At 42.7% G+C, this 26866-nt stretch overlaps 1 protein-coding gene across 2 annotated transcripts in view; it reads left to right on the forward strand.

Moving 5' to 3' along the window:
- Positions 1-26866, forward strand: part of PAFAH1B1 (platelet activating factor acetylhydrolase 1b regulatory subunit 1) — a 60093-nt gene extending 33227 nt beyond the window's left edge. Inside the window, exons 3-12 of one of the 2 annotated variants that reach the window (XM_079955764.1) lie at positions 6861-6902; positions 8183-8267; positions 11597-11671; positions 12602-12808; positions 15496-15664; positions 18163-18265; positions 19100-19328; positions 21017-21118; positions 21468-21624; positions 22865-26866. In XM_079955764.1, coding sequence (XP_079811890.1) covers positions 6861-6902; positions 8183-8267; positions 11597-11671; positions 12602-12808; positions 15496-15664; positions 18163-18265; positions 19100-19328; positions 21017-21118; positions 21468-21624; positions 22865-22938 — 1243 coding nt within the window. In that variant the 3' untranslated portion in view covers positions 22939-26866. The remainder of the gene's footprint in view (positions 1-6860; positions 6903-8182; positions 8268-11596; positions 11672-12601; positions 12809-15495; positions 15665-18162; positions 18266-19099; positions 19329-21016; positions 21119-21467; positions 21625-22864) is intronic. The other variant, XM_079955765.1, reaches the window with a different exon arrangement.

Genomic DNA, 26866 nt, shown 5'->3' on the forward strand with positions numbered 1-26866 from the left:
AGAGAAGGGAGTTGGTCCCTCATCCCCATACCATCCCGACCTAGCCATAGGACCTCTGTCTTCGAAGGATTTAGTTTCAATCGGCTCCCACGAAACCATCCAGCCACAGCTTCCAAGCATCTGGTCAGTGTGATCGGGGTCGAGTCGGTGTGGCCATCCATCAGCAGATAGAGCTGAGTGTCATCAGCATATTGGTGACAGCCCAGCCCAAAGCTCTGTATAATCTGGGCAAGGGGGCGCATAAAGATGTTAAAAAGCATCGGGGAGAGAATTGCGCCCTGTGGCACTCCACACACGCGCCACACAATGGCGCGACGACATTTCCCTCCCTAGTGCCACCCTCTGTCCCCGACCAGAGATAAAAGAGCACAACCAGTTACGGGCTATGCCCTGTATCCCCACGTCTGCGAGGCGGTGGTCCAGAAGATCATGATCAACCATGTCAAAGGCTGCTGACAAATCTAAAAGGATCAGCAGTCCAGTTGTCTACGGAGATCATCTGTTAGGGCAACCAGAGCCGTCTCCGTCCCAAAACCAGGACGGAAACCGGACTGAAATGGATCTAATGCCGATGTTTCCTCCAGAAACCTACCAAGCTGTTCAGCAACCGCTCTCTCAATTACCTTACCCAGGTATGGAAGATTTGAAACTGGGCGGTAATTGGATAGGTCTAAGGGATCTAATAAAGTTAGTCAACCCTGCTGTGAGCAGATACAGATATAAGGTGGGATTTATTAGACCAATTCAGCCATGAGCCCACCTTAGGCAAGCAGCTCTCCCATAGGCTCTTATTCCCCTTCCTGCAATTTGGGATGAGGGATAACCAACCTATAGAATAGTCCAGCATTTTAAGGAATACTTGAAAATGTCTGCAAAGTACTTCCAACATTTGGTTTTGACTCTGTAAATCAGTGATGACCAAACTTGGCCCTCCAGCTGTTTTGGGACCACAATTCCCATCATCCCTGACCACTGGTCCTGTTTGGCCAGCAATGCTGTAATGAATATTATTATTCTAGCCCATGTCTGTCAACACTTGCAATGAAAATGCCCCTGTAGACCAGCAACACCTGTGTGCAGCTTGGTGATATAGCCAAAACAAGGACAATGAAGTCCCCAAAGTGACTGTCAAGGCTCCCTCATTTTAAAATTTAATTTTATTGAATGTATATCCCACCTTTTCTCCAAGGAGCTCAAGGTGGTGTACATGGTTTTGGTACCCATTTAATCATCAAAACCAACCCTGTGAGGTGAGGTAAGCTAAGAGGCAGTGACTGGTCCCCAAGATCGCCCAGTGAACTTTGTGGTCAAGTGGGTATTTGAACCCTGATCTCCCCAATCCTAATTTGATACTCTAACCCACTACACCACACTGGCTCTCAAAGTTAACATGTTGGCTTGTTAGGCATTTATATGTTTGAGAGATTTATTTTGTTCTTGTTCCATCTGGTATGGGTGGGGCTGCCTCAAATTAGCAGGTGTGACGTTGCAGAGCAACAACAAACACAAGGAACTTGTGCATCCTGTTACTGCGGAGCAAGGGTGCATCTGAAGATGTCAGGCCAGTGCAGTGCAGGTTTTGCTGTCATCCTCGTGTGCATCTTACTTTCATGAGAGGAGGACAGAGCTGTGAAGATGACATTAGATTAATGTTCCTTTAACTTATATTTGATAAGTGAGTTGGTGGTATTTTTGCAAGTCTGTTGGCACCCTGCTATGAACCTAGTCCAGGGGTCAGCAGACGTTTTCAGCAGGGGGCCCATCCACTGTCCTTCAGACGTTGTGGGGGGCCGGACTATATTTTGAAGGGGGAAAAATGAACGAATTCCTATGCCCCACAAATAACCCAGGGATGCATTTTAAATAATAGGGCGCATTCTACTTTTGTAAAAACACGCTGATTCCCAGACCGTCTGCAGGTCGGATTTAGAAGGCGATTGGGCCAGATCTGGCCCCCAGGCCTTAGTTTGCCTACCCATGACCTAGTCATTATAAAAAACAATAGTAAATGAGCAGTAGAAAGGCCAGTACTCACGTTGTTTTAAACCAGAGGTTGCTAACCTGTGGGCTTCTGGATGTTGTTGGACTCACAACCTCCAGCAAGATATTGGGAGTTGGAGTCCAGCAACATATGAAGGGCCACAGTTTTCTTTCACCTGCTTTAAACCACAGCTTAGATTAGATTTATGCATCCTGTTAGTGCAGATCTGAACCTGCCAAGCCAATGCAATACAGTTCTTAAATTCTGAGTTGAAGTGAACGAGTAATGTTCTGGTGGTGCATGTTGTTCAATAATCCCAGTGCTGCTGCTTCCCTGGTCTTTTCTTCAGTGCACGAGGGAACAAACAAACCAGAGGCTGACTTGATGTTAAAGTGTGAATCAGCACTCAGGGATTTTTCTCTCCTAACCATAATGTTAAACCAAGGTTTGTTCTTGGCTTGCTGTCATGGCTTGTTAGTAGTGCTGGTTCATGTCTAATGTCTCTGTGTTTTATTTCCTCCCTAGAAAACTGAAGAAAGGAGTGAAGCATGATTTGCTTGTTCATCTTAAAATAAACTAAGGTTTAATGTGATTGTTAATTGGGACACACACACACACACACACACACACACCCATCACAGGGAAAGCCCAAAATTTTCAGTCCCTGCGCATGAGTTATATTTGTTCCACTGTATAATTAAATTAAGTGCCTTCATATATGGAGAGAGAGAGAGCGCACATGAGCAATTTTTTAAAAAGTAAATAAAGGGGGAAAATAAATTGTAGCACAAATTGACATTAAGAATGGGGATATTCTCATTCTCCCATTGACATTTAGAGATGCAGATGCTTCATGATCTCTGCTGCATCCAACAAGGAGCAGATTCTGGGCCAGGAGGCACTTCCTTCCAACAGTTATTGTACTGGGACCTCTGTAGTAAATAGTCTTAGGTTCCAGGTGGCCTTATTTCTGGTGATGCATGTTAGCTTTGTTTAATTTCTTGCAGGCCAATTTGAAGAGAGGTTCAATTGAACCACTCTCATTTTAGCTCCCTGCTTGTCCATTGTTCTTAAAACACCAGAGAAGAGAGTTTAAGCCAGCTTTGCAACTCTGCTAAAAGCTCTCTGAAGTGGAAAGGTTTTCAATCTGCCTTCAAAAGGCTGAAAGAAGTTGCCAAGGGAAATTTTTGGGGTAGGAAGTTCATAACTGCCATATCACTACCAAGAAGTGACTAGATCAGCCCTCACCATCTTGGTGCCATTTGGGTGTTTCAGACTCCCAGTAATCATTAGCCCCTGGCTGGAATGGCCAATGGCCACAGGTGATCAGTTGTAGTCAACAAAACGTTTGGAAGGGACCAAGTGGGTGAATGCTGGTCTAGATCATATGACCGCGCACAGTACCTCAGGTAGCAGGGACATTTGCAAAGGAGACTCTGGATGGTCCTAATGTATAGAGGAGTGTCTTGTAACCAGTTTATTTATTATATGAAGTTGCTGGAAGAAGTCAATTGAAGGATTTGGTTTTTAAGATGTTGCTTTCTATGTTGTAATTTTGATTCATTGATTTTTTTTATTAAATTCCTACTTGTTTTATTTTTTTGCACCGTTCTGTGAATTTAGGGGTGTGTGACACACACAAAAGTAAAGGCACAGCGTCCAAGTCTGCAAACATCCTTCTAATTGAAATGTGAAATCGACTTAAAAAGCAACACATTTTGGGAAGCAGCAGGGGAATGGCGTGGCTATGAAATTTAAGAAGCAGTTTTAATTACGTTTGGGTGGCTCGGCAATTTTTCTATCATTTTTAGGTCCAAAGAGCCTATGTCTAATCGCAGTAGATCAGATAAGGAAGAACAAACTCTTGGTCTGGTAATCCAGCACCCTTTGTTCTTCTAATTATTTCGGATGATCAAAACGATCTGATCCAACTGCAAACACTTTCTAGTGGGGTGTGGGCCATTGGTCACGTTCCAGGGCCAGAATTTTGTCTGAGCATCTTGGGTGCTTTTCCTTGAAGAATTGAAGGGCTCCAGCCTGCTTGGTTGAGCATTCTCAGCATTCTTCCCTTGGGGCTCGGGGAACTGCACCAGGCTCTCCTCCTTCTGACCCCTCGCCACACAATCCTCAATGCTCTCCAACTTCCAGAAGATCAATGCCAGAGACCTTCCAGTGAGAAGGCTTTGCTCACCAATCAAGCTTAACAGCTCTCCAGTAAATAACTCCTCTGTTGCTCCAGGCAGATTAGTTAGCTTTTGAGATGTTATTTGAATGGCGGTATGGGCTGTTACTTTGAGCTGCTTGGGTTGCTCTAATCTTTGTGGGCTTTCCTGTAGGTCTGTTTTTCTTTGAACCTTTTGATCTAAGGCCTTTTAGCTGTTTGGGGGGATCTTGCCAGTCACTGTCTAGCTGCTGAGAATTGGAACTATCTAGGGATTGTTTGTCACTGCCATGGAGATTATTTCCCTCCTCCGTTTGGACTTCCGAACTTGTTCCTAGCCCATCAGTAGCCTCCTTTGCTATTTTGGGAGTTATCCATTCTGAGAAGTCAGTCAAACTTAGTTGTTTAGATTTGGATCTAGTCAAGTGGCTTGGCCCAGAACTGCTTTTTCTTGGGCATCAGGGCAGGGTCAAGACCCCCAGAACAATCCAAAACAATCCTCGTTACTTACGATTTGTTCAGTTTCTGAACTGGGGGTGGAAAATTTTAGTCAGTAGACAAAACTGCAAGTCAGTCACAGAGGCAGGTTTCATCGAGCGTTCATTGTTGTGGTAAATCAGGTTGAGCGGTAAAACAATAAAACAATAAACTACAAACAAGGTGAGGCGATGAGACAGCCAGTAAGACATTAAAAATGTGAGATTAGAATCAGGAAGTAGCTAAAAACTACTTAAAAGCTTTATTGAAGGCAGGAGCTCTGCCTAGGCTGCTGTCTCGGCCGCCATCTTGGAAAAGTCAGGACCATGCCATTTTTACTTTCGCGAATGAATGGCCCCCTGTCTCCATTACCAAAGTTACAAGTTTAATCGATCAGATGAAAGCAGGAAAGACTGCCAGCCCTGATGCTATTCCATCTGAATTGATCAAAGCCAAGTCAGAGTGGTGGGCTCTGATACTAGCGGATCTATTCACTATGATAGATAGATCTGGTATCATGCCTAACTCATGGCAGCAATCTATAATTATCCCAATCTTTAAAAAGGGTGACAAAAAGCTGCCATCCAACTATTGGCCAATAAGTCAAACATTGGGAAATTGTGCACTAAACATCTGCTAAATAAACTAACTACTTGGCTTGATGAAAATAACATCATAGGTCCAAGAGCAGGCAGGGCTTAGGCCAGGGAAATCCACTTTACGCAACTGCATGGTGTTATCTCACTTAGCCACTAAGTAAATGCGGCTTCATAAAGAATGTCTTTATGTGGCCTTCCTAGATATCAAGGCTACTTTTGACACTGTTGACAGGGGGCTGTTATGGACCAAATTGGAGACAATGGGCCTAGAACCTAGATTACTATACTTGATCAAAAAGCTTTATACAAATAACACCTGTCATATAAGAACAACACCGGGGATCTGTCATTACATTCCCATCATTATAAACCGAGGAGTAAAGTAGGGCTGTGTACTCGCTCCCTCTCTTTTTAATCTTTTTCTTAATGACCTCACTTCTTCACTAAAACAGGTGGATAACCCAAAACTCAACGCATCAAGCATCCCCATTCTCCTATACGCAAATGACATGATTTTGCTTTTATGGACAAGAATTGGCCTAAAACGATTGTTAAATTCCTGTATTGACTCTCTGTCCAGAATGAAATTGTGCATGAACTTTGATAAAACCAAAATAATGGTTTTTGGGAATTCATGCAAGAGCTATAGCTGGGTACTTGGTAGAAAACCCATCCAGCAGGTATTTGAATTTAACTATCTGGGAATTACATTCCATCATAGGCTTCTATGGTGCTCGTACCGTGCAACAGCAGTGAATGCCAGTAAGATGTCTATGCAGGCCATAATGCCATTTTTCATAACAAGAGGTAATTCGCCTATCCCCTCTGCCCTCAAGGTCCTCAACGGCAAAATAATAGCTCAGTTGCTCTATGGAATTCCAGTCTGGCTGCCAGGGTTTACCCAGTTGGTAGAACTAGTGCAGGCAGCTTTCCTTTTTAAGATTTTTGCTGTCCCACATTGTGCACCCTATGCAGCCTTGTGTCTAGAGGGAGGTCAACACAAGGTAGAGACCGTTGCCTGGGCGATATTTCTTCTATGTTGGTTAAACATCTACCCCGCATTAGATAAAGATCCTTTCCTTGGTGGTCTTGTCAGACCCCTTTCCTTCCCCAGGGCTACAACAGTTTAACATAAAGGTACAGCAACTTGGACTGTCAATGGAACTTTTGTGATCGATGCCTCCACCATCTGCCAAGTCTATAATAAAAACTAGGTTGTTGGACATTGAATGCCAGGAACTAACAGCAGAAGCAGAGAAAACATGTTCCCCTCTTTACTTTCAGCTTTCTTGGGCGCATGAAACTAATTATAATTCTATTGAATTTCTGCTTATCCCTCAAGAAAAAGGGCATTTTCGATGGCCAGGTTTAATTCAAACCCATCAAACCTCCTTTGGGGTAGGTTCTCGGGAATGGTGGAAGGAGAAAGAATTTGCCCCTGTGAAGATCACCTGATGGAAACTCTTACTCACATGGTTCTTAAATGTAAACTATATGCTGATCTCCGCCAGCAGTTTCTAGAACAATGCTGCATTCCCAAATGGAAACCAGAGTTGGAGGTCATACATTTTCTATTACTGGGGAATGATCAGGAGCTCACCAAATTAGTGGCTAAATATCTTTATTTGGTTTTTTGTCGCAGAAACACATTGCAGACGCCTGATCTCCCTGGAGACCTAGAGATGTAATGTTAGATTTTTTTGCCTCTTTTCATTTGACAAATGAAGGGGAGGTGGTAATTCTGTATTGATTTACTATGGATGTTTGTATGTGATGCCAATAAAAGGTTTGATGATGAGACAAAAAAAGAAAAGAAATAAAAGATATGGGAGGGAATGTTGCTTCAGATACTAATGCTAAGTAAGACTTTTAGGGTCAAAACCAGCACTTAAAATTGAAGATGGAAACAGGTAACCAATATAGATCTCTTAGGGTGTTGTGTGGTCCTTGCAGAGTGTCCAGTTACAAATACAGATGCTGGCATTTTTGACCTGTTGAAGCTTTTGAATTATCTTCAAATGCAGATTTGCACAGAGTGCATTAGAGTGATAGGGCATGTATCTCTTACCAAGGCAAGGGTACAGCTGGCGCACTTTGTGAAGAAGAAGGCACTCTGGGCCACAGCCACCTCTTAGGAATCCTAGAGAAGCCCCATTCTGTGGATCAGCAGTTCAAGGATGCATATGACACTGTCCATGTCCTGTTCACTAATTACTTGATCAAAAAATCCTACACTCCCCACCACTTCTGTCACACCTGGGTTGAGTTTCAGTTTATTGTTTCTCAGCCAGCTCATTACTGGTTCCAAGCAATGATTCAGGGTTTCCACTGCCGCAGTGGGATTTAAGAAAAAGGAGAAGCAAAATTGAATTTCATCAGCACACTGATGATGGTAAACTCCAGATCCTTGGACAACCACCTCCAGTTAGCAACGTCTAGATATTTGAGTAATAGGAAAAGCCCCTGGGATTATTTGCATTGGTCAGAAGAGGATGTTCTATCTCCCCTGCCCCTGGCACAACAGTAGAAAACTCACCTAACCACAAGGGAACCACACCAAATTTTCCCATTCCTATTAGGTGGTCCAGAATTATACCATGGTTTCTAAAGCATCTGAGAAGTTAAGGCAAAACAACAAGAATGCTTTTCTCAATCAGTGTCCTGGCAGTAGATAACTATTATCCTACAGCATGTGAAGAACCCTTTTTTATACTACAATGAGTATGGAGGGAAGTTATAAGGACCACCAGAAAGTTCAATAAACCATTGTGCACAATATCCAAAAGAGAACTAGCCATTAGTTCAAAGAAAAAGGGAAGGAGGTATTCATTTACTTGTTCTTTTACTTGTTCCAGTCAAGCATGTTTGGGTACATAGCTTTTTGGATGGGAGGCTGAGAGAAATTTCTACAGAATTAATCACAAAAAGAATATTAATTAAAGACTTAAATCTCACTTCATTTAGAAATCGAGCGATAGCAGATTACCTTCGTTCTAATGGCTATGAAGAGGCATACTCTGTTTTTAAAAAGGAAGCAGAGCTTGATGTGGTGAGTACAGACTTCGTATTCCTTGTGTGATGCTCCCGATTAACCGTTCTGTCATATATGCAGTAACTTTCCAAACAGAGGTAATGGGATGGAATGCTCACAAATCTCTGCAATTAACCTGAATGGTTACTTAAGCTTCTACTATCAGTGACTGTTAAGTTAACCAAGTTTGTGGAATTGTTAATTTTACTTGAGGTCTGTACATTGAGAATGCAAGGTAAATGGACCAAGATATTCAGTACTAGCCACAATGGCCATGTTCCACCTACACTGTCAGACACTGTTGCCTCTGAATTCCAGTTGCTGGGAATCACAGGTGGGCAGAGTGCTGATGCGCTCAGGTCCTGCTTGCATGCTTTCCACAGGCATCTAGTTGGTCACTGAGAATAGGATGCTGGACTAGGTGGGACATTGCCTGAAAAAACAAGCTCTTACAATGTTCACATGTCTATAAAGCTTTGCACAATGTCACATTGTCCTTGAAACTAAAAAGCATGAAGGATATCTACATTGTAGTTATTAACTTCACATGGCCTATCTCATTAAAAGAAAACCCATTCCTTAATCCATGTCTATAGCCTTTAACTGTTCTAGAGAGGACTTGGTTGATCACCTTTAATTGGGGAATTCCTCTGGAATAGTTCTAGCTATGTGTAACGTATACAATACATTTTGAAATCAACATGTTTTACACTTGCAGCAAAAACTAAAGGATCCAACTATTTACTTAAAACTCAGAGTTGGGAGAGTTTAAAATGGGTACTGTAAATTTCTTCAGTGGCAACTCTAGCCATATTTCATCACATACCGGCCAAAATTTCACACAGACATAGAAACCTTTCCAAAGGACTGGAAAATGCAAGAGCAGTCCCATATAGGAATGCTCTTTCTAACATAAGTTTTTATAACACCTGCAGTTCTTGTTTTCAGATTATTTAGGATTTCTAAACAATTCCATCTTGGTATAATATTTAGGTGCGCTTTTAAGCACATTTCTTGTGAGACAATGTTGTTTAGCACTTACTTGATTCTGTTTCTTGCAAAGCCTTGCCTGAACTGCCATGGCCTTGCTAGTAATGTGTCATTTGCTACCAGTTTATCCTCACCTCATCTGTACTTTCCTGTCTTCCTCTTCCATGCTTTATCCTGCTGACCTTATTTGAATAATACAGGCTTTCGGTAGAAACAGCAGTGCTGCTTCTGTGTTCCGTGCTCCCTACAACAACAAGCATGCAGTTTATACTACCTAAATGTTAAGTGGTGGAATTTAGGCTTTCTTTGTAATGGAAGTGTATGTCTACCAGCCCTAAGGCATTTGACCCAACTCTTTTTGAAATAATTGAAACTCCTAATTCAGCTCTTACTTTGTAGGTTTTGAATGAGGAATAGCTATCTTGGTGTGATCTATAAACACTGTGCTATTTCTTCAGATCATATAAGCGACTCTGACTCTGAACCATTTAAATATATGCTAATCTCCTAAGTACCCTTTAGGCCTACCAATCATGCTGTAAAAGCGTAGAATTTTGTCTGCCTTAACCAAAGTACCCACTTGAGGCCCTACATTTCATTTCCCCAAATCTCATTCAAATAAAGTCCTGGTTGTAATCTCATTGTACGCGTAATTGAAAATGGGGCTTGATGAAAGGAGTGCTGGCATACCCATCAACCTCATTAAAAACTCTTTCCCCCAAAAGGTAAGGAGGAGGACCTGGATATGCTAAGCAGCCTTGTTATACAGCAGTCATTAGGGAGATGTGTTTCACTTCCTTATGAGAGAGCTGTGTAGTGAAGCTGTGGGAGTATGAATTAGGCAGAACTCTTAATGAACTAAAAGACCCCAAAACCCAAGCACCAGTGAATTGGAATCTTATGTGTGCAACTGCTTCAGGAGCTACATTTGGCTCCAGCACAAATTAGTTCCACAAATAACCCCAAATTCCCCCAAGCACAGAGGGTGGTAATGCCTCCACTGTGGCCTCTTAACCAAGAAGATAATCCAATTACCAGTTCTGATGTTTTGCTATTCTCCTGTCTTTTACAATCTCCAGTATTGCTGGACTCTCTGAGACCCCAGAACTTCAACATTGCATATAGCATCTGTTTGCACTTCCTTTGATTTTTGAGATTAACCTCTTCCCTTAATTGGTAGGGCACACAGCTTATTTAAGTAAAATAATAATAATAATAATAATTTTTGTAGTTGTGGGGGAGCTGCTGCACTTTAACCAGTGCCACTCCCTTTGACATTCATTTCTCAGCTGGGCTGTGGTTTCTGGCCATGCCTTTGTTGAACACCCTGACTCCACAGATAATCAGAATGGGGGCAGACCAGAGAGGAGGGTGTGATTTTTTGGCTTTCATAAATTCTGAGAACTTCCTGTAAGCAAGAAGTTATTTCCCTGAAGAAATAATGTAAGGAGGGAAACTTGCCCAGGATGCTTCACCGGATAGTTCAGTGCTTGTGTCTGCTTTGTGCTCTTGGTTGATGTTGGATCATGCATATCCTGAGGATTGTGCCTCTTAACACAAACCTGTTCATCAAGGTCATCCACTGATGATTACAGCAGTGGCTTCCTGGCAGAGTAATTGACAGAATGTGTGTGAGCATGGCACTGGCTGCCACAAGACGGACCCAAGCTTAGGGGATCAGACAAATTCATGGAGGAAGATGAGCTTATTAGGCACAATAAAGAAACAGAACCTGTACATTTACTGGCACTGTGCCACAGAATACTGATTGCTGGGGAGCAAAAAAACATGGAGGGTTATTGCTTTCATTCCCTGCTTGTTCCTTCCCAAAGACATCTGCTTCGCCACTTGTGGGACAATGAAGTTAGACAGTTCTGGAAAATGTGTGTCAACCCATCATTCCCATTAAACCACTACACTTGCAAGGGTGGCAGTTCGTTGCAGCCACATTAAACAATTCACATGGTCCAAAGGGGGGGGAAAGACCCCCCAAAAGCATAGAAGCACTCATGAAAGCAGATGGAAGGAGCTTTTCCCCCTAAATAGCTAGTTCCTTTGGCTTTTAATGTGTTTTATCTCTGGCTTCATACATATTTGCATCAAGCAATATATAAAGGTTTGTAGGGTTCATTGATAAGCCCCACAACTCCATGCCTTCAATTTCTAAGACAATAGAAAATGCTATTCTTATTTTTTTAAAAACTGGCAAAATATTGCTCTGTTTGATGTTCTTAATTTTGGGAGAAAATGCTGCTAAGCAGGACTGATGGCATTGCAGGGGGGTTGGGCTAGATGACCATGAGGGTCCCTTCCAGTCCTACAATTTATGTGTTCACAACAATTCTCTTGATCTTCAGAATGAAGAGTTAGATAAGAAGTATGCTGGACTCTTGGAAAAGAAATGGACATCAGTTATAAGATTACAAAAGAAGGTGAGTACAAGCCTCAGTTGGTATATTGCTGGCAACACTGCTGCAGTGCTTTTAAAAGAAGTATGCAAAACAACCTATCCGGTTGGAAGTCCATACTATGATAACTGGTTTTATAATTTTTGACCTGACAATGTATTGCAAATCATGATTTATGTCTGTGTGTGCTATGCAAGAATCACAATGTGTGAAAAACCGTGAAGTCAGCCAATGCCTCCACATAGCTCCATTCTTATTTCAGACATTGTGATATATCAGTATATCATGATGTTCAGTTGGTTGAAAACCAGGTATCACCCAGCTATAGTCTCCTAATTCCTCTAAATATGCCCACTGGTCTCAAGGCTAGGAGGTATGTAGGAGATAGGATCCAGCTGAAGCCTTGGCAGGTTTTTGCTTTAAACAAACACAAGCAGCATTGTTAAAAGGTAATCGTAGCAAGGATATTTGATGCAAAACGCAGGAAAGAGAAAAATTCTGGCCGATAAGGAAGGAATGACAGAGCAGTAGACTTGCACTCATATCTAAGGGAACAAAGTTCAGGTAAAGTAAAAATGACGACAAACACATTTTCTCAAAGCTAAAATGAGCTAAGGAGGGTTGGATTGATTTCAAGATAACCAGGCAGATATTTTCCTGTGGATCTCAGGTTTTGTTTGGTTCCTTTTAGCTGTTACAGCTTGTACTTGAAGATAATTTGAGAGCTGTGTGACACAGTTCCAGGGTTGCTGTGGATTTGGTAATGGTCAATGTGTGTTGGTCCTTCAGGACTTGCAAGGTCTTATTTCAGACATTGTGATATATCAGTATATTGTGATGTGTAGCTGGTGATATATCACAAAGTTGAACACCAGGTATCACCTTTTGTTTGTCTTACACTTTTGTTTGTTCTCTCCACTCCTCTCTCCCTGCCCTCTCTCCAAAATCATTTAGGTTATGGAATTGGAATCCAAACTAAATGAAGCTAAGGAAGAATTTACTTCAGGTGGGCCACTTGGTCAGAAGCGAGACCCTAAAGAATGGATCCCTCGTCCTCCAGAAAAGTATGCGTTGAGTGGACACAGGAGTCCTGTCACAAGAGTAATTTTCCATCCAGTTTTCAGTGTTATGGTTTCTGCTTCAGAGGATGCCACAATAAAGGTAAGACTCTTCTATAAACCTGGTCTGTCTTGCAGCTCTCCAGAAGTGTGTGCACCTCAAGGGGTTGCTGCAGGCTATTTACACAGGAGGTGTGAGCTGATCAGAATTGGGATATGGCTCCCATTGTGCTTTTTGTACTGTGTTGGCCCAAGTAATATTTTTTTTTTGCAAAATGGCATTCTGTGTTTGTGGTCACCCATAGAAATGTAGAAGCTTCAGTTAATACGCAGCCTGGTGGTTTGCCTCCTGAAGCTGGCATGGGTTGATGTTACTATTCTCACCCACTCTTCGAAGACTGTGTTTGTTTGCCTCAGGCACACTCCTGGGCACAATATAATGTACAATCTTAAACAGCTTAGGATTCTTCAAGTATGCCACTTTTTGTACTACACTACTGTGGCCCTTAGTAAGAACACCAAGAACACATGAAGAGTATGTTGATTGTAGTTTCCAGTCTTTGGGACTCATTCATGTAGAAGCTTGCTGGAGCCTGAATCTCATTATAGCTTGATTCTCAGTGAGGTGGTCAACCTGTTATCTTGGCTCTGAGGCTCCACTTTTGCTGTTCTATACACAACACAGATTCCCTCCACAAAGGGCTAGGCTTCACCCTTACATGCTAGCTTTCTGTATGCAGGGATAATGGTAGTGATTATTGGATGGAGGAGCATTCAGTCACTGTGAACTGGTAGAACACAGGTCGGCTACCTTGGTGAGTACTGGGCCCATATTTTGTTGGCGGAAGAATTTTTGCTTAGAACAAGGGTCCTCATACTTTCTACCCAGGGCCCACTTGGGATGGCTAAAAAACTCAGGCCCACCAGTCCAAATTGGGGTGCTGGGGGCAGAACCAGTTATAAAAGTGTGGCAGATGGAAGCAGAATTTGGCACAATCAGCTGGCAAATACTAGCATAACTTTCTTCTGATATTAATGCATCATTGGAAGTAGCTAAATACTTTGCCACAGCATTTTCCTTGTGGCAGGTCAAGTTCTATAGCTCAACTTTCCTCAAGCTAAGTGCAGGCATTTGTTCTTGGAGGCATTGTGATTCAGCCTCCCTATTTCAGGCAGCATTTGCTGATCTAGTGTCTTTAATTGGAGACAGCTTTTCTTCTATATTTTTTTGTTCCCACACCCACATGCCTCTCATAAGTATTTTAGCCCAGCTCCTGTAATGTGTTTCCCCATTCTCCTTTTCCACTCAACTTGTACCTTATTCCTACCCCCAGAATTGCTAGTTTCTTTCATCCCTGCTTCCATGTCCTTTTACATTCATCTCTGGTCCTTTCCCTTCAGAGGACTCTTCCCCCATTCCCTGAACTTCTCTGTCTCTTAGCCACCTTTACTCTGTATATAAGGAGTTGCTGAGGCTACCATTGGTACAGTCAAACAGCTTTGGCACAGTTAGTGGGGAGAGGCTGGCAAGCAAGGAGGCACTGGCCAGACTGGTAGTGAGTATATTAATACTTAAGGGCTGTGTCGTATAATATATTGTTTTAATACATCACCTGAAGCAATTGGGTTTTTCATACATGACCCATGAAAAACAAAAACAAACCCCAGCACACCTTTTGCTCTGGAGTCATAAGAGACTGAGTTGAACAGTGGAGGATGGAGTAATCAAAAGACAGATCCTTAAATGGCTTGGCCCTTTAGGCCTCAAATACTTTAAAGCAGTGGTTCCCAATTAGCTAAGTACTGCAGATCCCCTGTTTTTCAAAAGCCCCTACTTTTGAAAATTTTGGTTTTTGTTACATGAATGTCTGCAGAAAACCAATTGGGAATACTGCTTTAAAGACTGACTCGTTCCCTACAGACCCCCTTGGCTGCTAAGATTGGCAGAGGAGGCCCTCTTGGTAGTTCCACATCCCTCAGAAAGGGGGGCATGGCCCAACAGAGGGCATTTTCTTTGGCAGGCCCTAAGTTGTGGAAGTCACTACTGACAAAGATGTGTCTGTCATTTTCATTATATAGTTTGTGGCAAATGCTGAAGATACACCTCTGGCTTTTTGACACTTGAGAATGTATATTTTTAGGACCCACTTTATTTCAGTAGTTTTAAGTTGCTTTAAACTGTTTTTAATAACTCTGTTTTAATTGTTGTGACCAATGCTGGGACCTTGGGGTGAAGGCAAATGGAATAATAATATTTTAAAAACTTGTGTCCTGCCCTGCATCCCATTTGGGTGACTGGTTCTTCCCATTTTTTGTTCTGGCTTTATTCTTAGTTGCCAATGTGTGCAAGGCAGATATTCAAGAATTTGAAATAAAGTGTTCTGCATTGGTATGTCTGAATATTGCTTTTGTCTCATAGAATGCAGGAGTTTTATGTGTCTACACAAATAAAACATGCACATCATCCCATAGAAAGGGAGTCTGCTCTTGTTTAAGGCAACAGGAAGAGCAGCAAAATGTGCTGTCTTCTGGCTTATTGATTTATCTTGGAAATGGGTTGGGTGGAGAGAGAAGGAGAGGTGCTTATTATTGTCTAATTAATTTGAAAAGTCAGTATACCCTTCAAAAATGTTATTGGTTCTTCCCTTGCTCCATCTCTTTCTTCCATTTTGAATTAATGTTGAACAGAGTGCCAGACAGCTGCTTTGAATGCAAATGAGAGCCTGGAAGAAATATATATATATATATTGTGAGGGCAGATGTTCACCAATTTCTTTGTCTGCTTCCTAGGTATGGGATTATGAGACAGGTGATTTTGAACGAACCCTGAAGGGCCACACAGACTCAGTGCAGGATATTTCCTTCGACCACAGCGGCAAGTTATTGGCCTCCTGCTCTGCAGATATGACAATTAAGCTATGGGATTTCCAGGGCTTTGAGTGCATCAGAACCATGCATGGTAAGGAATTGAGGAATCCCACACTTGGATTGTGAATTAAAATCAAACCAGTCCAGACTTGCCCTTTTCTTGAAACTGAAATTAGGAAGGGGATGCAGAACTCTTAAACCAAGGTTTGGGGGGGGGGGATGCTGCAAGATAGCGATTTGCAAGGGGCTTCTCAGCTGATTGTTGGGTCCTGAGAAATCCCTTTCAGCGTACTTTGCAGATGCTGCTAATCAGCTGATTGATGGTGCCCGCCCCACACCTGATGGTGTATAGGGCAGATAGGCATGGCTTTGGCTTTGCAGGTCAAATGGGGGAGGGCTGGAGGTTTCCCACCCCTCCCTTACACATATGATGTGGTAAACTCATGGCTGAACTATACCACTACAGTCAGCAGACATGTGGAGGGGGGAGGGCATCACACGATTGAATGCTCTCTTCTCAATAAAAATTAGGTAAAGGTAAAGGTACCCCTGCCCGTACGGGCCAGTCTTGACAGACTCTGGGGTTGTGCGCCCATCTCACTTAAGAGGCCAGGGGCCAGCGCTGTCCGGAGACACTTCCGGGTCACGTGGCCAGCGTGACATCGCTGCTCTGGCGAGCCAGAGCTGCACACGGAAACGCCGTTTACCTTCCCGCTGGTAAGCGGTCCCTATTTATCTACTTGCACCTGGAGGTGCTTTCGAACTGCTAGGTTGGCAGGCGCTGGGACCGAGCAGCGGGAGCGCACCCCGCCGCAGGGATTCGAACCGAACCGCCGACCTTTCGATCGGCAAGCCCTAGGCGCTGAGGCTTTAACCCACAGCGCCACCTGCGTCCCAATAAAAATTACTGCACATGTAAAGCTAGCAGAGAATTGTTCTGTATGAAAGAAGATAATCATGGGGGCTGTCACTTGCAATCTGAAATTGGTATAGTCAAAACACAAACCCACCATGTTCGCATTTTGAGTTATTAGATAAAAATATGGTTGTTACCTGGTCAGTATCCTGGGTATATTTTGCAGTCTCTGCTTGAAATGTTAACAGGCTTGTGTTCCCTATTGCTAGTTTGATGAAGTGGGAGCTGTAAGGCTTTAATATGGGCCCATTTCCTTAGCTTGCTGGGAAATGAGACGAGGCAATCTTGCTCTACTGTATAGTATGGTTAGAGCTGAAGTACCCATGGGAAGCATCACATTTTGGTTCATTCTGTTGCCAGCTATATAAGAATCTTGGATATTTCCCAAGGAGGGCATAATTTTTGCTCCATAGTTGAAACCTGCCTGCCTTCTGTGTTCAGACCATAGCTTGCTTGTTTGAAGCATTGTTAACTGCTCAAAACAATGGGAAGGACTCAACATTTGAAATGGGAAAATATGACTTGAAAGGGATTGGGTGAATTAGGCTAGGCTAGAATTTTGCAAATGTGAATTCTGCTTCATGTGCAATCCCCCCCCCCTGCTCTGTTCAGCTTTCTGGAGGCAGTTGCCTGCCTTTTTTACCAGGGAAAAATAGCAGAAGCAGTGGTTCTGGCCATTTCTTGTTGCTGCCTAGGAGTGTCCTTAAAGAGCCTGGATAAACAGAATGTGCCTCTATAACTGCATTTACGGCCTGTGGAAAGGAGTACTGTGGAAAGGACACAGCATGGGAGAAGATGGTTGCTGTTTCCCAGAGAAGCATTGGCGAGAGAGCACATCTTCACAAGCTCCCCTCCCGTTCCAGTTCTCTAGAATCTGAGAGAAGCTTCTTACATCACACTGAGCTTTGGAGCAATACAAATCAAGCCTCGCTGTGAAAGAAAGACTTGGGCTGCTTCTGCTTGCCCCCAAAGCCAACAGGATAAATAGATATCCCTGCGTCGCTTGCCCCTTGTCTGCTTTGCATGCTTGGAAAACTTTGGGGAGGGGTTTCTTCATGCAGTGATGGAGCAAGGAAATCCTCTAAAGAAGAGTGTTGCTGCTTCCACCTTCTCCTAAGATTTTGTAGTACAAAGATGAGAACTGTGTGATACCCTCCCCAGGTCTTCTGGCATGCATACAAGGGGGCAATGGTGTTTCCACCTTTGCACCTTTTTGCCTGTCCCTTTCAAACTTTTGTTACCAGCTCAATGATATATTTTTGAGATGTGGCAACCAGAGTGTTCTCAGTATTTCATATATGACCATCTGATGCTTGCTTGCCTGGAACACACGGTACTGCATGCTCCCTCTTCATTGCTGCTGCAGCATCACTTTCTCTTTTGCTGGCAAAAGTGCTGAACATCTAATGCACCTGCCTTGCCTGACTTTGAAACTGGGAAATGCAGCCATGATAGTTTCATGTTGCTTATTACCACTTCTTCTAATAGCCAGACAACCACTGTAGATGTCCTGTATTTCTCTCAGTTGGGTCCCTGGTTTGCATATTGAGGGTTACCATGCAGGATTATTGTTGCTTGTGTGAATCGAGTACTCTTCACACACATTGTGAACTAACACAGTCGCAGCAGAAGCCTGATGTGAGCGTGTTTGTTGTGTTGTTTTCTTTTTCTAGGTCATGATCATAATGTTTCTTCAGTAGCCATCATGCCCAATGGGGATCATATAGTCTCTGCCTCGAGGGATAAAACCATCAAAATGTGGGAAGTTCAAACAGGGTAAGATCTTGCAGATGTGTTCATGTGATGGAAGAAACAGTGCCTGGTTGCTTTTTGAAGATTCTCCCTAATGCATGGGGATGAGGAACCTCATGGGCTCTTGTTGTTGTACTTCAACTCCCATCAGCCCCAGCCAGAATGGCCATTGTAGTCTGCAACATCTGGAAGGCTAGTGACTAGTGGTATATGCCATTGGTCTTCAGCAAGTGGGATAGGGCCCATGAACGGATGAACAGCCTAATGTAGGCAAGGCTCCGTGCTGTTGCTCTTAAAACATGCAGAAAGGTGGAGAAGACTGCAAGCAAAGGGATATCTTCTGTACAAGCTTAACTGGTATACCTCCCTCCGATCCTGTGGCTTGGTGCTTCTTGGAATCCTATTAGATCTCTGAGAGAAGGAATGACAAATCACCAGTGTAGAAATGCTAAGAAGGAGAAAGAACAGTATGGGGGAAGAAGAAAACTGGCATAATTAATGTTCATTTTTAAAAAGAGTCTCAAGATTGCCTCAATGTTGAGGATTCTCCCAACTTCTCCTTCTGATATATATTTTGTATTACCTTTTGGAAATGGATTCTTAAAATGATCCAAGTAACCTTTGGTTTAACCTTCTGCGCAGCCCCTTGTTCTAGCTGCTGTTTTCTTCCTGTCCATTTGCCCAGACTTCCCCCAGTCTTCTCAACTCAATTTAGACCTTTCATTTGTCAAAACATTCTGTTTACAACTGCTGCCAACGCCAGCATTGTCCCTAAACCATCAATCCTTCAATTCTTGCTTTATATAGTAGTGTTCTGTCAACAGCGGTCTTCTTTTTGTTTATTTTCCTTGCAAACAGCTACTGCGTGAAGACTTTCACGGGGCATAGAGAATGGGTCCGCATGGTGCGGCCTAACCAGGATGGCACGCTGATTGCCAGTAGTTCTAATGACCAGACGGTGCGTGTCTGGGTGGTAGCAACAAAGGAGTGCAAAGCTGAGCTCAGAGAACATGAGCATGTGGTAGAGTGCATCTCTTGGGCTCCAGAGAGCTCTTATTCCACCATATCGGAAGCTACGGGATCTGAGGTAAGGAGTCTTATATTGCGCTTCTCTCTCCTCTCCTCTCCTTTCCTCTCCTCTCTCCTCCCCTCCCCTCAGTGTACATTTCAATCTCTTACTCTTCATTGGGGCATGCATGGACATGTGGGATTTGTAGTGGCTGTCTTGTTGCCTTGGATTTCCATCACATGCTGGTGCTGTCTCCCACAGCCATTCCACCCCTTTGATTCAGATAAACATCTGATCTAAAGCTCAAAGTCCTTTTAAAAAAAAAACTCAAAAAGGAAGAGGTGGTGGCTTTGGGCAAACTTGTGTGGTTACATACTGAAAACCCATTTTTTAAAGAACATCCCTCCCCCCAAGTGCACTAGACTCTTACTCCTTCTTGTTCTAGAGCGTGTCAGAATCCTACATACTTGGCCTCTTGAAATAAGTCACTTCCATAAAAGGAAGTGCTGTCTCCCATAGCCTTTCTTTTCTGAATTATTTGGGGCACCACAGTGGACGTGTGCTATCACTCAACAGTGGCCAAGTTTGAACCTGGTCCCTTTTTTCACTTACTTAAAATAAAAGGCATGTGTGTGTGATTTAAGGACATATCTCTCAGCTGACTGCTTAGCTGCTTCACTTTCTCTCCTCTGCCCTCTGCTGGCTCGTTGCAGAAATGATTGCCCAAGAAAGGCTTGGAAGGTGAAGAGAGTTGTGAGGCTCAAGAAGTCGTTTTAGCCTGAGCCTATCCTGGCTTAGATATTAATGGAGGCATGTAGAAGGGAGAGACATACACTTAAGAATTCCACACTCTTAAGAGAGATTAATGCGTTTTGGCTGAATGTGAATAGAATAGATTATGGAGTTGTGCGTTTATCTCTTTGGTTCCAAGAGCAAAAGGTTGTATGATAGATGTCCCTGGTTCCCTTCTCTTTTAGACTTCCCAGTTGAATTTTGGGGGAGTATCTTAAGCAGCTCTAGTGGGTGTCTTGAGTGAAAGGAGAAAGGAGAGACACACGTATTTGAAAGAAGGAGGTGTGAGCCTCGGTGGAGAATAATGGTGAACAGAATAATTGGCAGTGGGCATGACAATCTGACATAGAAATGTGGCCTCAGTGTAAAACTTAACAGTCCAATACAGTAGCATAATAACTTTTTATGGTAATAGGCTAAATAGTCGCACCAGTTAGTGACTTTAAATTTTCGAGAACTCTTCTTCAGGCTGGATACTGAAGGGAGGGAGTAAGAGAGAAGAAAACAGCCAGTGGAGGCCAAATTCAGCAGGAATGCCTAGTGCTTGGAGGACATTTCTCTCCCCTGCCCCACACGTGACCCCAGGCAATGTCGTTAGTGAGTCGTAGGGAACTTTCTTCTAGTTCTAAGATTTCTTTGAGTGGCTAAACTCTATTTATAAGCTTAAAAAAATGCAGACAGCAGTATCGTTGCATTAGAAAAACAAGCTTCTCTTTAAATAGATCATTAATTGTAATTGAACATAAACAACTTTTTATGTTCATTGGCAAAGTCTAAAGAATTATGTTTTAAAAGTGTGTGAGTGTTGCTGCCGTGTTCATTAACATAAAGTGTTTAATTGACTTCTGAGTCCTGTTTATCTGGAGCACAACTTTCTTTGTGCTTGCTTTAGGTCTCGGGTACTCCAAAGGTGGGTCTGCGTTTCTACCACCTGGAGTATTCATTTTTGTAATTTCCTTCTCTTTCCTTTATAGACTAAGAAGAGTGGCAAGCCTGGGCCTTTCCTGCTTTCTGGCTCTAGAGACAAGACCATTAAGATGTGGGACATTAGTACTGGCATGTGCCTTATGACACTTGTAAGTTCCTGTGTGTCCCCCTCCTGTCGGACTGCAATCCTGTATACTGTTGCTTCATAAGGGAGTAGATGAGACAATATTTCCTGGATGACCTCAAAACAGTCTCTGAGGAATCCAGCCAGACTAGTTAGAATGAATAGAATCTGTACAGATTGAAGGAATAATCCATCACAGGCCCCTGTTCTCATCTGGGGAATTCAATTTCCTATAGTTCTAAGGGGGTTAGTTTGGGGCAAGTAGTGGAATGATCTTACCATTGGATTTCAAATCATGTTGCGAATGTTCAGGTGTGCACACAGTACGTACTCTCTTGTGACCTTGTGCCATTTTCCCCTCTCTCTCTCAACAGGTGGGCCATGATAACTGGGTACGTGGCGTCCTGTTCCATTCTGGGGGGAAATTTATTTTGAGCTGTGCTGATGACAAGACCTTGCGTGTCTGGGACTACAAGAACAAAAGATGCATGAAGACTCTCAATGCGCACGAACACTTTGTTACCTCGTTGGGTATGTATGTGCACTTATTCCAGCACAGCGCAGCTGAGTACAGACCTACGTCTTCTCTGTAGGTTGGTCTTTACCTGGAGCCCAACTCATAAACCAGTGGCACCACTCTTCAGCTAAGAAGGGATACACTGCACTGCATTAAATACTCTCTATAGACTGTCAAAGTATACCTGTGTTAGGTTGGCTTAAAAGTCCCCATGCTACGAAAAATGTCTGGCCTCCCTCTCTTCACAAAAGAAGAAAGGGGAAGGGGGCATGTTGGAAGTTACAGGGAAAGTATATGCTGGTAGTGTTTTGCCAAGCTGGTGAAGACAGTTGGGTTTCATTTGTTTCTGTGCAGCAACCTTTTTTTCAAGCAAAGAAAAAAGTGGGAAAATTAGTTGCTTGTACAGGCATAATAAAAATTGAAACTGGCTTCAATAGGAGTGAAGCTCCTTTATATCCCTTGAGGTAGAGGTTCCCTGTTCCCTGTTCCTTTGTTCAGAGCTGGTTGTTCCTCTGCCCCCACCTCTCCAGTTCACAGGACCCATAAAAGCCAAGCTGCTTTACATTTATTGGCAAGCCATCCCTGACTTGCTGTGCTGACTGTACTGCTAATGATGGCTGATGGATGATCTGTGACGTGGGCCTTTCAGCTAGTGGTTTGCTGACGTAACTCAAGGTGCGTTGCATCAGTGGCACCATCATTTTTCTTAAAAAAAAAATGTTAGGAGGAGGAGGAGGGCAGAGTAAAGGTATGTCTGCACTGCTAGTTTACACTAATAGTATGCATTATCTGCTGGCATGGCTGTCCTTGTGAGAGGGGGAAATAATGGGGGCTGTAGTTTAGGGTAAACTGGGTATCTCCTCCTTTCACAGATCTGTGCACAGACTGTACTTCTCAAGGTTCCTTAGGGAGGAGGAACAAGTGTGTTTTTGGAACCCTCAATTAATACTGCCCTCACCCAAGAGGACACTCGGAGGCAGTTTCTCCACTGCCTCAAAATACAGGTTTTTGATGAAAAGCTAAAGGAAAACAATGAAAGCTGGCAAGTCCTAGCAGGTTCCCTTCAGGCATAAACTCTCTACAGTGTAGGAAACAATAAAGATTTGCCATGGCCACTCACAGTATATGTACTGAATTTTAAAATCTTTTGGCTGATCCAGCATCATGGACATTTTTCAGCTCTAGTATTGACCTATCCTTTGTGGTGCTGTTAGTAACTTCCTGTCTTCCTCCGCCCCCCTCTCTCTCTTGCAGATTTCCACAAGACAGCGCCCTTTGTGGTTACCGGCAGCGTAGATCAAACAGTAAAAGTGTGGGAGTGCCGTTGATTGAATTCACACCTGGCCCACCCCCCTCTTTCCCTCCCCCTCTGGATGCACTCGGATACCATGGTTACCCATTGAGCTCTGTTTAAAATAAATATTGTCCTTTCATGTAAATTATTCTGGATGTAGATTGAGCTTATTAAATGTTACACACAAAGTATTCATGCATGGTGAATCCAAATTGTATACTGTAAATTTACATATGTTGTCTAGAAGTACCATAGGTTTAAGGACATGGGCTGGCATTGGTCACATCAGACCTGCGAAGGCAGAAGCTGGTTGGTTGAATTAAGGGCACTTAAACCAGCAGCAGCAGCAGCAGCAGCAGCAAAATCCCGTTCTGTGCTGGATAAACTGAACACCCCTTCTCTTCTGTTGGGTGGTGCCTATAACTAGTGACTCTCATACGGATTCTTTTTTTGGGTGGGGTCGGGAGGGCTCTTTCAAGAAACACGTATCTCTGTAACAACATCACTTAAGTGTGCTTAAGAAATCTAAGGATACTAGATAAACAAGGCTGCAATTTAGAACCTTATGTAATTAATGGAAACTAATTAAAACTTCCAGTTTTTTCTCGTCATGATATATTTGCCAAATCAATAGGATATATTTTTATTTTGGCTTCCTATCACGTTTAAAAAGAAAAAAAAGGTTAGTATCCTGATACTAACAAGCTGCAATATAGGAAGAGAAACCTTGGTATGATGTGACGTGTATTTTTTTTTTTTTTAAAGAAATGGTTGTTGGAGTTCTATTGCATTCTAACACTTGGCGCTTAATGCTTTCCATGCAAAATGTGTCTTAGGGAGTCTGTCGGTCTTGCTTGAACGTAGCTCTTAACTGGACAGTTGGACTCAATCTCCCAGTTGACTCCTGACAGTTCAGCTTTCTGTTGGCTTTGGTTGTGGTTTATCAGGCTTGTGCGATGTCCACAATATCTGAGGGTGTCCTCTCTCCTCCCCTGCTTTCCCTGGTAGTTGGTGAGTGTGCAGCAAACAGGGTAATAGTGGTGTGATTCCCTCTCCTTTCCAGTTAGCGAAAAGGTCTGAAAGCAGGACAGGGAGCCAGAGGATGGTCAGATGTGATGGGATATGAGAGCAGAGTTTGCAGTGCTCCAAAAAAAGCACTGTAGAAAGAAAGAAAGAAAGAAAGAAAGAAAGAAAGAAAGAAAGAGGGAAACAGGAGGAGGAGAACCACTTACGCTAGCAGGTACTTTGCAAGCTTCTAGATAACCTTACAACCGCATGTTAAATCCACCTGCTGACATGCAAAAGCCTGCTCTTGTTACAGAGTTTTGAAGCCAGCTTCACTTTGGAAGCTGCCCCCTTAATTTGAAGAGCTCTAAAAGAAAGAAATGCCCCCCCAATTCATCTTTTTTCCAAGGAGCAAGCATCGTTCAATCAGCCTTTTATTGGTCACGTTCTGTTATAGGCATTTTAAAGTCCAGCCCTTCAGTCTAGCCCTCCAAAAATCCACGTACCAGTCTGGACAAACTGTCGGTCTGACAAATTTTAACACACGTGAAGTTTTATTAGCTCTGTGGCTTTTAAAAGAACTGGCCCTTAAAACAAAAAAGCAACAAAACCCCCCACTTGTTTGGAGGGTTACTTGCATGTCAGTAGAAATAAGGCTTAATCACACATTTTGGTTCACCCGCAAGGAGGTTTTTTTGGTGTTTGGCTTCTTTTACGGGAGCTGGGAAACCAAAGGCAGTGAATAACTTGAAAGGGTGGGGAGTAAGTTAGGGTCCAAGTCCTGACATCTGGAGAATGCAGTTTTTTTAGTGAGCAAGTTTCCCACAAGCCGAATCTTACATATTTTGAAGTCTTACCCTCGTTTTTAAGCTGTTTTTGACAGGGAGTTCATTGCTGTTTTTGCCTTTTTGAGAATTTCTGAATCTGTAGTGGGGCAGTCATAGCAATGCCGGTTAGCAATTGTAAAGTAATTCTTGGCTGAGGTGTAGAAATCCTGGTTCTTTTCTTTTTTAAGGGTTAAAGGTAAACTCTGCATTTACAGAGTCTGTAAAACTAAGGTACCTATTAACATGGGAGCTTGACCACTATTCCCTTCACTCCTTTGAACATAATACATGGTTTTAGGATAAAAAAAGGAACCATTTTGTAGCCTCTAGTAGTCACGGAACCTCCTTGGCGTTCGAGTAACTTTAAACTTGTGCGCTACACGTCCATTTAGCCGGTTTACAATAATAGGCGAATTACCATGAGTGGTTGTAGACTGCACCAGCAGTTACACCCCTGGTTTTAAAACAAAAGAAAATGGAAAAGGGGAGAAGTTGGTGGTTTGGTGGAGTTGTCCCTAGGAGTTGGCTTTTGTGCTTCGCTCGGGCTATCTAAATCCTGTGCCTTTTCTTTTTCTCCCGTGAAGAGTCTCAAGCGCTGAGGTTTACTGGTTTGGATTGAAAGAGGATTTTTAAAAAATATATATATCAGAAGGTATTCAGGAGTATATTGCTGTGTGTTCCGTCACACAAAGAGTGGCATTCTGTTTTTAAAACTGAAAGGGCAGTGGTCAAGCACCACGCTTGCAAACAGACCAGTTTTGGTGTCCAGTCTCTTGAAACAAAGAACAAAGCCACCAATACATACCTAGACACGTATATCAACACACACACACATTCCAGAACTGCATGGATTATTAAGATGTGCCCAGGAAAAAAAATAAATAAATCCCAGATTCATTTTTCTTTTTGGAAGTGCAAAATCCACCCTCCCCTCTTTTTTGATTTGGACACAATCTGAGAGCTGATGACTTGGAGCATCCTGCACTTTACCATTTTCATTTAAAAGCCGTCCTGCTTTTGTGTGTGGTGTGACCAATGAAGTGCCCAGGGCACAATTTTTTTTTTAAAGAAAAACAAACCCCAGAAAATACTAGTTGCTAGCAAGTTGTCAAGAAGCTGTGGAGCACTGTAGTATTTTGAAAGCTTTGGCTCTCGCCTCACCAAGCTACCCCTACCCCTCCACCCCTGGTCTAATCTGTTGACACCTGGCTGCTTCTCCCATTTACCTCTAAACTCTTTTTTTTTTTTTAATGTGAAATGAACTGCCTGTTTAAATCTCTTAAATAGCTTTCTCTTCTCTCACCTCACTTCTCTGCCCGTCCCTCATCCCATCTTCCCACCCCATGAAAGCTATTTAAAAGGATACGGTTTGGGTTGGGTTTTTCCTCCGCAGTGGCTTGATAATCCTGACATGGATTGTTTTGAGTGCAAAATTTTAACAGAATTTGAATGAAGGAAAAAAGAAAAAGAAAAAAATTTGACTTAATTATTCCATATTCTCACTCTGGCTGTGTATATTTAAAAATAAATACCCAGGGTACTAGCTACTGCAAAACCTCTCCATTAGTGGCAGAAATGATGTGTATAAAATAGGGAAACTTGTTTGGGAGGTTTTCTTTTTTTGTGGGGGGGCAGAGGGTGGGCAAAAGGTTGAGCCAGATTGGCAAGTCATGACTGGATGTTAACCAGCCTTTTTTTATTCTCTTTCTGCTGTGTCCCTGTAAGTAACCACTTTCTTGTCCTAAGCATATCCTTCAAGCTGTCCAAAGTTCTTTCTGAAGAGAATTAGCAAAATATTCCACGTTTTTAGAAGTTTGATCCCAACACTGACATGACGGCAAACATCTTTATTTCTCTACCCCCCCCCCCATTAAGAACGGTGTAGAGATTGCCATTGGAGAAAGCTTCCCCCCTCACCCCCAGACTGTAGGAGTTAACTGAAGATATTGACACAATTAAAATTAAAAAAAAAAAATCAGTAAAGGAATGTATATAATACTGCTCTGTGTTTTACAGTAAGATTTGTTGCTCTCAGACTGTGTAAAACAAAATTTATTCATGTTTTCTGCATATTAAAACAAAAATCTTATTGTACCAATTGGTAAACTATTAAATGCATATAAAACTAAA

The sequence above is a fragment of the Podarcis cretensis genome (assembly GCF_951804945.1).
Source record: "Podarcis cretensis genome assembly, chromosome: 15".
Classification (NCBI taxonomy): Eukaryota; Metazoa; Chordata; class Lepidosauria; order Squamata; family Lacertidae; genus Podarcis; species Podarcis cretensis.